The 12,460-nt window shown below is 34.1% G+C and overlaps 1 protein-coding gene across 1 annotated transcript; it reads right to left on the bottom strand.

The window, feature by feature from the left end:
- Window positions 1-505: 505 nt before the first annotated feature.
- LOC132756270 (monocarboxylate transporter 13-like) lies at window positions 506-2,265 on the bottom strand. Its single transcript, XM_060747295.1, has 4 exons — window positions 2,123-2,265; window positions 1,169-1,957; window positions 1,003-1,053; window positions 506-774 (listed from the first exon to the last, which is right to left on the bottom strand). The coding sequence occupies exons 1-4, from the start codon at window positions 2,214-2,216 to the stop codon at window positions 611-613; spliced, it is 1,098 nt and encodes a 365-aa protein (XP_060603278.1). The 5' UTR covers window positions 2,217-2,265; the 3' UTR covers window positions 506-610.
- Between the last annotated feature and the right edge of the window lie 10,195 nt (window positions 2,266-12,460).

Raw genomic sequence — 12,460 nt, 5'->3', positions numbered from 1 at the left:
GATTGTTTTGCTGTATCTTTTTAGAACTTCATTTATCTTTTAACATGTAGTTTAATTTTAACTATTAAGTAAATAAATATTTTACTCATATTGTAATTTTATAGTAGTTAATACTATATTAGAACATTTAAAAACACGGTAGAGTTGTAAAACAGTCAAGGCAAATGCTCTTGTTAGAATGTTTCAGATCGTGCTAAGAAAGGCCATTACCAGTAATTCAAGGAGAAAATCAGCTTATAAAGTGTTTGATAAAATGTACAAAATGATATAAATCAGATAATATTGTAACAGAGCCAGGGCATATACATGTCAATATCTATGACCCATGACACATATACAGGCCCAATATCAGTCGGTTTTAGATCATACTGAGAAAAATTACCGGAAAAAGGCTGAAAATTCAGGAGAAAATTCAAATTTATTGAGCCATATTTCTTGTCATATTATTAAACAAACATAATGTTTTTTTCTTATTTTGTAATTTAATATAAGATACAATAATTATATAACATTCAAACAATCAGCAGGTTAGTATTTCTACGGTTACCAGTATAAAGCATGTTGCGATGACACATGAATATATGAATATGTTTTGCCTTTAAATAAATACTCATAATGAAGTAATGTCTTCGGGGTTATTCTCGATCACTTGAGGTACACCTTCATTAGATTCTGGGACCACGTTTTCAATTCTTGTTACATCCTCATCTTTATAAGGAGCATTGAAACAGACAGTCAGTGCGCTTAATAATGCTGCCAGAAAAATAGAAATCCCTGAAAATATAATCATTAAAACTCCTGTTAAAGGTGGCATAGGATTCAAATGAATTTTGTACTTTTATGAAAATTTTGTAGAACTTTTAACATTTTGTGGTACATAATATTGCAAAATTTGTTCGCGCCCACATAGAATATTATGTTTGAAGTAGATTTGAATTAAGGAAACAAGTTTTGTATTCAATGTTTTATTCATATCTGAAAGAAGAAACGCAATGTAAGTACCTGCAAGTGTTATAGATTGCTCGTATGTGCCTCCATTGTCAACTAGTATACCTGAAAGGAAATATAGTTAAAGTTTAAGGAAATGGAAATAATTAAGTATAATCTACATGTACATATTTCATTATAAAGTCATGTATTAATTTATGTTAGAAAATGATTTTATCACCTGCAAATACTGGCCCGGAAACAGCACCAATTCCACCAAAGAACAATTCGACACCAATAGCTGCAGGCACAAAATTTATACCAACAAAATGGATATTTACTGATGACATAAGTACATAACAAATTCCGAAAAACAAACCAAAAATTATTGAATATATGATATGCCCAGCTAGTATAGACGAAATATGAGGATACACTATAGTACCTACTGCAACGATTCCTAATGATCCTGAATATAGCCATATATCTTTTATAATATTTAAATTGGCAACAAATCCGGTTATCAGACGACCCACGACGGCTAATATACCTGCAAGTGAGACCACAAATGACGCTTGTATTTGTGTGAATTCCTTTGAAACAACATATATAGGTAAATGTAAATATATAATGTGTGACCCGAAACAGTTCAAAAACATCCCAACGCTCAGGAAAAATACTGGTTTATTTAGCAAAGCTTTAAAGTAAAGTTTAGAGACATTCGTTGGCTTAGTCTGAGTTTCATGGCATTCATTTTTACAAACACTTCGCATTTCTTGTGTATGAAGTTCTAGTTTACTTGGGAAAAATGTTGCCCCAAATGTTATAATATTCAAAGCCATCGCGGCTTGTATTATAAAGAATCCAGTTGAGCCATAGTAATCACGTGCAAGTTGCATCAACGGCGCAAGCGCAAAGAGACCAGCTCCCATTCCAGAAAGTACAAAACCCAAAGCCAGGTGTCGTTTTCTTTTGAAATTAAATCCAATTACAACCATACTAGAAGTATAACCGACACCAGCTCCGCAACCTGAAAAATAATGAACAAACAATTTACCGGTGCCCATATTTTTAGCCTTTTGAAATATGTTTAGCTAATACTTTGAACGTGTAAAATACGAATCAACATATTTGCAAGTTTCCATTTTTAGCGAAAGGGTTCAAAATCCCTTGTTAACATAATAATTAATCATACCTGCGACGAAACCCAGTGTGAAGATAGCCGTTTGAACATTTGGTGCAAACGCTGTACCTAAATACCCAGCTGTAAACAGCATTCCTGATAACATGACGGCTGTCCGGCAGCTGAATCTGTCGACAACAAAACTTGACAACGGTGCTGTAACAACGGGAAAAAAAGAAGAAAAAAGGTCTTAAAATAAATATTTCCATCCGTGATTTTCATCATCATGTTACACAAACTAACGATTTAACTATTGGCAATGTGTATGATAAGAAAATTTACTGTTTTATAGTTAAACACAAAATATAACTGCTACAGCTAAAATAAAGTAAAATAAATTACAAGTAAAGTAGTAACAATAATAAGGAAATGGATACCGTTGTTCGATATTCGACTTATAAACAATCATATATAGAGGATATGTGTTTGTTTGTGTGTAAGATAAAATTTTATTTCATCGAGTGTTCACTTTTTATTTCATGCTTTAAAATAAGTTAAAACGAAATTTCCTTAACATGAACGTTAATATTAAAATTTGTTTCCCCATTGAGAACCTCATTTAGTCGAATTTCTCATTACAAGAAGTCTTGGGCTGAAAAATAAGTTCGACAAACAAGGTTAAATAGCGGTGATATTATTCATTTTATTACATCGCTTGTTTTAATAACAAAAACAAACAAGTTCTAGTAGAAGAAAAAGTCACATTATCCATCCATATTTCTGTTACTTATTGCAAATTAATATTAGACCACAGGAGCTTGAAATTCTATCAATAATCGCTCAAATGACCGATTTTTTTATTTAAAAAATCCATACCTATATATAAAAAAACTATATAGGTATGGATTTTTTTTAATTGGGCTTTTGAGCGATTATTGATAGAATTCCAAGCTCCTGTGATTAGACCTGGCACTGTGAAATGTTAACGGTCGCCATTTTTAAAAGTTGTGTATTTCACAGGAGGAAAATAATTGTGTTTGATTCAGAGGGATATCATTTGGATTTGTAAGTCATACACCTTTTTAAAAGAAAGAAAACTTATTTGAGGAATGTAACAGACAATAAATAAGTGTTGACAGATGTGTAAAAACATTCAAAAAGCAGCTAGGAAATTGGAAAACAAAAAGCTAGGAATTGTTGAAAAGCTGCCTTACGAACGACGGGTTGTTTACTTATTCTTCAGGCTGATGGCTTTCATTGCTTTTCAAGTTTTTATAAAGCATACGGCAGTTATTGCTCGTAGGATACTTAAATAAGCCGAAATATCTTCAAAAGCAGTTTTGCATGTGGAAGGAATGTATTTTCAGACTGTAAAATAGAAAAGAAAATCAAAAGGCGATGTTTGGTGATTGGTAATTTGAATGAATAGAAGTAAGTTTTCTTCTTTTTATTACTTTTGATATTTAATTTATTTATCAATTTCCTACACGGGGAAAAACTTAAAAAAGTAGTTTCGTCATTGAAAAGTGTGAAATTATATTTTGTTAATTTTCACTGTGAATTATCAAATATATTTTTCACGCATAAATCAGTAATCCACTGAAAAGCATAAAATAAACTGATATATTATCATTTGAATATACTTACGTAAATAATAAGAAAATAAAGTTACCTCCGAGAGACATGAACGCTGTCTGAAGTGAACCGGCCCAAGCTGTAAGGAATACGCTTTCCCTGTATCTTTCCAGAAGGACCGCGTGCATTATACCTACGCCATACATGTTCACGCCAATTAAGAAAAATGCACCGAAGCTTGTTAACATTATCATCCAAGACCACCCAGTATCCAACGATTTATACAATACAGATTCACTACTATAACACTGTTTTTTCGCATTTTCACAATGTGTCGTCTGCTTCATTATATTTCCGCTCCGTATATCAATAACCTTGAGAAGCATATACAAGACTCACATGAAAAACAAAGAATTCTATATATATATATATATATATATTATATATATATATATATATATATATATATATATATATATATATATATATATATATATATATATATATATATATATATATATATATATATATATATATATATATATATATATATATATATATCCAGTGAGTCATGAAGATAATACTAAAACGTAACGCGAACACTTTCCAAATCTTTTAACCAATATAAGAACTTGTACAATTCAATAAATCCCTGTTTTGTTTTAACTACAGAATAATCTTTTGAATCAATAAAAGTCAATTGTTACGAATTAACATGATACACATCAAGGAAATGACTTTTTTTAAACGTGTACATATGTACAATATTTCAATGACTACCATATGAAACAAGATTAAACATACATCATACCAAAAGCTAAATTTGATATAGAAGAAGCAAAAAATATGTCTTTCAAATTGAAACCTTAGTACGTAAATAAATATTTTTTTTATTATCAAAAGTCTTGTGAAGAAAGCTATAACTAAAAACGAAATATGATTCTACACAATATTCTTAAAGGGAAAGACAAGGTTAGAATAAAAACTTGATTTCAGAAAAAGAATTCTATAAATAATAAATCTGCAAATTCTACGGAATCGAGCCAAGCTTAAATGCTCATTACATATCGAACAACCCTTAGAAATGAACGTAAATTAAAAATAATAATGAGCTTTTATTTACAAAAGTCTTGTGAAGAAAGCTATCACTAAAAAAAGAAATATGATTCTATACAATATTCTTTAAAAAAAACAACAAATATTATAACAAGCTGCAATAAAAAAGATTGGCATTCAAAATGCTCCGGAAAAAAAACAGTACTCACTTTCTTTGGTATATTTTTGCTCCTGAAGTATTTCGTTTATTCCCTTCGCAATAAATCTATCATCCTTTTGAACAGTTCGTCTTTGTACATTTGCAAAGAAAACAGCAAAAGTTTTTACCATTTAAAAATTATAATAAAATGAAGTTGTAATTCTATAAGGACTTTTTAAGTATATTCATTTCCCAAACTTATCCTTTATTAATATTTTAACTTGATTGTTTCCCATAAACACAATAAGTATAAAATCGTCCATATCACAGTCTTGTGCCGTATTCCACATGCATTCAATCAATTGTGTTTGATAAATTGTATTTTTTATCTGCCATCTTTTCCTAATCTTAATTTTGAAAATTTAAACTACATTTAAAACTGACACTACTGTCAAGGTATCAAAGGTGTCATAAGAGGTTTATTATGTTACACGCTAAAATGTGACTTGATATAGCTGTAACCATAGCATTTGATACAGTCAAATGATATAAACGATAGACATATCTATTTTCATTCGGCCTATATATTTTTTGTTATAGTATCGGTGCCTTTGTAAAATTTATGGAAATAACTTGACATGTGAATATCGGCATTTGGTGTATACTATTAAAAATATCTGTACTTATTGTTAACAGTAACCAATTGAACTTTTTCAGCTTAAAACTGTTTTCAATACAATCTCCTAATTTCTGAACTCAATGTATATAAAAAAAATCTACATAAAAATCTCCGTAAATTTATCTGCAATTCAAATGCACGTATCTTGTTTATGATACTTTAAAGCCCGCTATAAACTACACATATCAAATTGTTTGACAGAAGATATTGAGTTTGATACCTTTTTATTATGGTCATCAAAATACTACAGATACAGATAACTTTTTCTAGAATACTGCCATAAGTGATATAAAAACATACAGTCATATCTTGATACAAAAAACAATTCGGACTCTTCAGAGCCGGCTATGCGATCCAGTGACAATGTACAGTCAACGTATTTAACGAAAAGTAAATATAATAATCACAACCTTCACCTGTCTGACATTCTGAGACCCAAACAAATTCAGCGCCTTCTGTGCTTTGATTATTTACATGTTATTAACCCATTACTTCATATACACGCCTTTTAACGCCTTTTTCACCCCCCCCCCCCTTTTGTTGTCTCAAATGATGAAAAAATGCCTTATTTAGGCCCCAAACACTTGTTTTTGTTTGAGAAATGTTGTTAAAAAAGTGACCTCTTTTTCGGCGCGGCCCCCAACCAAAAGATACATCAGGGGGTTGCCAGAAGGGGGATGTGCCCCCTTCTGTTTGGGGGGTTTGAAGGGGGGCTGAGTCCCCCTCATCGCCAAGAAAAATTTTGGACTTGTGAGAGGCTGTAAATGACCCCAGATTGATCATAAGGTAACGTGTAACCAACGCTGAAAAGCATTTGACTCTATCTCATTCCTTTGAGAAAGTGCAGCACTTTGAAATCAATTTTGATGGAAAAAATCAACGCAAAATAGTGATTTTTGGCAATTTTGAGATGTCCCCTCGTTGCCATGGTAACAGAAAATTTAAGCCTGAGCATGTTGTTGCAAGTGCAATGGTCCAGTCAACATTTGTGCCAAGTTTAATTAGTGTTGAAGCAGTTTTTATAGTATTATAGCAATTTGAACTTGTAACGGGAGACTTTTCAATGAAAACAGCCATTTTTCACAAAATGCTCATGAAGTAATGGGTTAATGAAAAAAAATCAAAAAATTTACAAAACAACAATTTTTCTTCAAATTTATATGACAGGCCATGTTTAAACATGAAAAAACGCGATTTAGGGTAATTTCAAGTATTTTCATCATTTTCAGTTAACCCATTACTTCATATACACGCCTTTTAACGCCTTTTTCACCCCCCCCCCCCATTTTTGTTGTCTCAAATGATGAAAAAATGCCATATTTAGGCCCCAAACACTTGTCTTTGTTTGAGAAATGTTGTTAAAAAAGTGACCTCTTTTCGGCGCGGCCCCCCAACCAAAAGATACATCAGGGGGTTGCCAGAAGGGGGATGTGCCCCCTTCTGTTTGGGGGCTTTGAAGGGGGGCGGAGTCCCCCTCATCGCCAAGAAAAATTTTGGACTTGTGAGAGGCTGTAAATGACACCAGATTGATCATAAGGTAACGTGTAACCAACACTGAAAAGCATTTGACTCTATCTCAATCCATTGAGAAAGTGCAGCACTTTGAAATCAATTTTGATGGAAAAAATCAACGCAAAATAGTGATTTTTGGCAATTTTGAGATGTCCCCTCGTTGCCATGGTAACAGAAAATTTAAGCCTGAGCATGTTGTTGCAAGTGCAATGGTCCAGTCAACATTTGTGCCAAGTTTGATTAGTGTTGAAGCAGTTTTTATAGTATTATAGCAATTTGAACTTGTAACGGGAGACTTTTCAATGAAAACAGCCATTTTTCACAAAATGCTCATGAAGTAATGGGTTAATGAAAAAAAATCAAAAAATTTACAAAACAACAATTTTTCTTCAAATTTATATGACAGGCCATGTTTAAACATGAAAAAACGCGATTTAGGGTAATTTCAAGTATTTTCATCATTTTCAGTTAACCCATTACTTCATATACACGCCTTTTAACGCCTTTTTCACCCCCCCTTTTTGTTGTCTCAAATGATGAAAAAATGCCTTATTTAGGCCCCAAACACTTGTTTTTGTTTGAGAAATGTTGTTAAAAAAGTGACCTCTTTTTCGGCGCGGCCCCCCAACCAAAAGATACATCAGGGGGTTGCCAGAAGGGGGATGTGCCCCCTTCTGTTTGGGGGGTTTGAAGGGGGGCGGAGTCCCCCTCATCGCCAAGAAAAATTTTGGACTTGTGAGAGGCTGTAAATGACCCCAGATTGATCATAAGGTAACGTGTAACCAACGCTGAAAAGCATTTGACTCTATCTCATTCCATTGAGAAAGTGCAGCACTTTGAAATCAATTTTGATGGAAAAAATCAACGCAAAATAGTGATTTTTGGCAATTTTGAGATGTCCCCTCGTTGCCATGGTAACAGAAAATTTAAGCCTGAGCATGTTGTTGCAAGTGCAATGGTCCAGTCAACATTTGTGCCAAGTTTGATTAGTGTTGAAGCAGTTTTTATAGTATTATAGCAATTTGAACTTGTAACGGGAGACTTTTCAATGAAAACAGCCATTTTTCACAAAATGCTCATGAAGTAGTGGGTTAATAAACCAATGTGAATAATTCAGTTTGTCGTTTGAATTGATTGTCAGATTGAAGCGAAAGAGGTCTCAAGCATATAATAGCAGTGAGTCCACCAATAAACTCCTATCAATCTGGTTGAACTGCCTGATTAACGAAACGCTACAGCAGATCACAGCTTTACATAATTGCTAACATCCAAAGCTCTGCATCAAAATAAACATGAAATTAAGGTAATTATGAGCACAATGTCAGAAAATTATTAACTGTGAAATGGTAAGTGTATTTACGAAATTATATACACGAAAATGCGGTTATCTTGTTGGGGAAAATGTAACATCTTTAACGAAACTTCCGACAGAAAATTCAATTTAACAATTTCGTTATGTTTAAGAAATTGACTTATTTGCAAGATTTTGCTTTATTCATAAATATGGGAACGAACTTTATTCGAAACCTCTGTAATTACTTTAGGTTTTGGCAATGAAACTGTGAAACTGTGTATTTGTTGTTTTTTTCTCTTTGGGTACTAAACGGATTTTATGTTACATATTAATGACTTTTTAAACGGGTACCTACGTACAAAATTTCAATGACTACCATATGAAACAAGATAAAACAATCATCATACCAATAGCTAAATTTGATATAGAAGAAGCAAAAAATATGTCTTTCAAATTGAAACCTTAGTACGTAAATAAATAATTTAAAGAAAAAAATAAGGCTATATCGCCCACGTTTATATTGCAAAAAGAATGTTAGTAAGTTAACTGTAGTTCTTTTTTGTAAGTTATCTATTATGTACACAAATTGACAAGTCTGACAAGTTTTGATAAATAGATGAAACAATAATGTCGCGTATCTTTGGCAAACGCTCGCATTGATTTTCCCATAGACTTGCATTATGAGAAATGGTCCCTAATCCAAACTTAACATTGAGTTTTCCTCCTATAAAGAGGTGATTTTTCTAGGAGAATGAAATGCCTGACACATAAAAGTAATCTTATTACATAAGGGTAGCCAACCAATTTTTTGTTTTTTTGCAAAATTACTTTAAAGAGCATTATAGTACCCCATTTTCATTGAAATTTTCTGCTGATCACAGGACTGAAATACACTGTTTATGAATGCAAATATCCAAGTCACAAATTATCAAAGAGAATTATGAAATATTTCATTTTTATTAGGAAACAATGTATTAGTTTCAAAATAAGTTTACATACTTAACCTTTTACCCCTTGAGCATATTGCGAAAAATAGCCATTTTCATTGAAAAGCCTCCTGTAACAAGTTCAAACTGCTATGAAACTATGAAAAATGCTTCAATGCTGATGAAACTTGGTACAAATGTTGAAGAGACCATAGCCTCTTTAACAGCATGCTCAATCGTAAATTTCCTGTTACCATGGGGGGACGTCTCAAAATTGTCAAAAATCACAATTTTGCATTGTTTTTTCCATCAAAACTGATTTCAAAGTGCTGCAACTTCTCAATGAATTGAGATAGAGTAAAAGGCTTTTCAGCGTCGGTTACTAATTATCCTAAGATCGACCTGAGGCCATTTTTAGCCTGTCACATGTCCAAAATTTTCTTGGCGATGAGGGGGACTCCGCCCCACTTCACACCCCCCAAACAGAAGGGGGCACATCCCCCTTCTGGCAACCCCCTGATGTAACATTTAGATGGGGGGCTGCGCCGAAAAAGTGCTCAATTTTTTTAACAATATTTCTCAAACGAAAAACAGTGTTCTGGGTCTAAATATGGCATTTTTTCAACGTTTGAGGCCTCAAAAAAAAGGGGGGGGGGGCAAAAAGCCGTCGAAACACGCTCATATAAGGGAAAAGGTTAAATTTAATTGTCTTGGCACTTCATGTCCAATTGAATCTTAGGCTTTTCCCTGCACTTCTGGCGATATTCAATGCGAAAGTATGACCTCTTCTAAAGCTCCAGTTTTGATTAAGAATACGCATACGGTTACACATAAAAAAATGAAAAGCCTGTAAAGGTACTACGATTGTATTACAAATAATTGTTTGTATCAAAAAAGATATGATTAAAAAAGTATACCATTACATAGGGTTAGATGTTTATTTAATGTCTAAAGTGAAACTAATCAGGTTGTTTTGGAGCTTTTTTGTTGTTGTTGAATATAATGGCAAAATAACATAAAAGTAAATAGTATTTTTAGCTCTCATTTTGCACTTTTGAAATAGCGTCCTTGATAAAAAATTAACATGTATACCAAGTTTGAAGAAAATCTATTACAGTTTCTGAGAAAATGGACCTTACCAAAAAGGTTAACACCAACACCGACGACAAAGCCGAGGAGACGGTCATGACAATAGCTCAGCTTTTTATCAAAAAGTGGAGCTTAAAACAAGTGCCTGCAAATATGTTTTTGAAAAAATGCCGCAAGCCCCGCGAGCCTCTATTTACCTCCTCACTATAGCTAGGGCCTGCCCGATATTGTTGAATGTCCAAAGAGGAACAACTCAACGAAATCAGCTCGGGTAACAGTGAGCTGCAGAAAATATGAGAGCAATATCATTGCTTGCCAAGACAAACCCTACACTGACCTGTATTCAAATCACAGTTTTTAGTTTCACGTAGCCTAAGCCAATTACTTTTCACAGAAATTACCTATGACCTATCAAAATATACAGAAATTTGGTAACAGTAAATGCTTCCATAATTTGCATGATACTTGCACATACACAGTTTCACATTAAAACATTTCTTAAACTATAAACTAGAACTGCCACCATCATGGCGTGAATACCCCCGCATACCACTTTGTCAGAATTAACAGTGGCCATTTAGAGCTCAAGGACAACCCCCCCCCCCCTGCCAAATCTGAGGTTACTAAGCCAGTGCATTGCTAAGTTATGTATTCGACATGAAAATGTCAAAATCAATACACTGCGGACAGGCATTCTTTAGCAATTGAGAAGAAAAGCTTTTTTGTCAAGGTCCCTGTGACCTTGACCTTTGACCCAGTGACCTCAAAATCAATAGGGGTCACCTTATGGTCATGATCAACATCCATGTCAAATATGAAGACTGTGGGTCAAAGGAATCTTAAGTTAATGGGTGGACAAACTTTTTGAAGTCAAAGTCCCTGTGACCTTGACCTTTAATCCAGTGACCTTTAAATCAAAAGAGGTCATCTACTAATCATGACTAACCTCCATGCCAAATATGAAGACTGTGGGTCAAAGTAATCTTAAGTTATTCGGCAGACAAGCTTTTGAAGTCAAGGCCCCTGTGAACATGACCTTTGACCTCAAAGTCAATAGGGATCATCTACTAATCATGACTTACCTCCATGCAAAATATGGAGACTGTGGGTCAAAGGAATCTTAAGTTATTGGGCGGACAAGCTTTTTGAAGTCAAGGCCCCTGTGACCTTGACCTTTGACCTGGTAACGTAAAAATAAATAGGGGTCATCTACTAATCATGACTAACCTCCATGCCAAATATGAAGACTGTGGGTCAAAGGAATCTTAAGTTATTGGGCGTACAAGCTTTTAAAGTCAAGGCACTGACTTTGACCTTTGACCTGGTGACCTCAAAGTCAATAGGGGTCATCTACTAATCATGACTAACTTCCATGCCAAATATGAAGACTGTGGGTCGAAGGAATATTAAGCTATTTGGCGGACAAGCTTTTTGAAGTCAAGGCCCCTGTGACCTTTGACCTGGTGACCTCAACGACAATATGGGTCATCTACTAATCATGACTAACCTCCATGCCAAATATGAATACTGTGGGTCAAAGGAATATTAAATTATTGAGCGGACAAGCTTTTTGAAGTCAAGGCCCCTGTGACCTTGACCTTTGACCTGGTGACCTCAAAGTCAATAGGGGTCATCTACTAATCATGACTAACTTCAATGCCAAATATGAAGACTATGGGTCAAAATAATCTTTACTTATTGGGCGGACAAGCTTTTTGAAGTCAGGGCCCCTGTGACCTTTGACCTGGTGACCTCAAATCAATGGGGCAAAGTTAATAGGGTCATCTACTAATCATGACTAACCTCCATGCCAAATATGAAGACTGTGGGTTAAAGCAATCTTAAGTTATTGGGCGGACAAACTTTTTGAAGTCAAGGCCCCTCTGACCTTGACCTTTGACCTGGTAACCTCAAGATAAATAGGGGTCATCTACTAATCATGACTAACCTCCATGCCAAATATGAAGACTGTGGGTCCAAGGCATATTAAGTTATTTGGCGGACAAGCTTTTTGAAGTCAAGGCCCCTGTGACCTTGACCTTTGACCTCAAAGTCAATAGGGGTCATCTACTAATCATGACTAACCTCCATGCCAAATATGAAGACTGTGGGTCAAAGGAATATTAAGTTATTTGGTGGA

Source organism: Ruditapes philippinarum, unplaced genomic scaffold (genome assembly GCF_026571515.1).
Source record: "Ruditapes philippinarum isolate M1 unplaced genomic scaffold, ASM2657151v2 ctg151_1_1_1_1, whole genome shotgun sequence".
Classification (NCBI taxonomy): Eukaryota; Metazoa; Mollusca; class Bivalvia; order Venerida; family Veneridae; genus Ruditapes; species Ruditapes philippinarum.
The sequence above is the reverse complement of the archived record's forward strand: the minus strand, read 5'-3'. Positions and strand labels throughout refer to the sequence as shown.

What these genes read in the sequence shown, in the direction of transcription:
- LOC132756270 (XM_060747295.1), bottom strand. Translation starts at nt 2,216, where the DNA reads ATGTTATCAGGAATGCTGTTTACAGCTGGGTATTTAGGTACAGCGTTT. An exon ending in CACACTGGGTTTCGTCGCAG is followed by an intron (nt 1,958 to 2,122) that starts GTATGATTAATT and finishes ATTATTTTTCAG; the next exon opens with GTTGCGGAGCTGGTGTCGGT. An exon ending in GCAATCTATAACACTTGCAG is followed by an intron (nt 775 to 1,002) that starts GTACTTACATTG and finishes TTATATTTTCAG; the next exon opens with GGATTTCTATTTTTCTGGCA.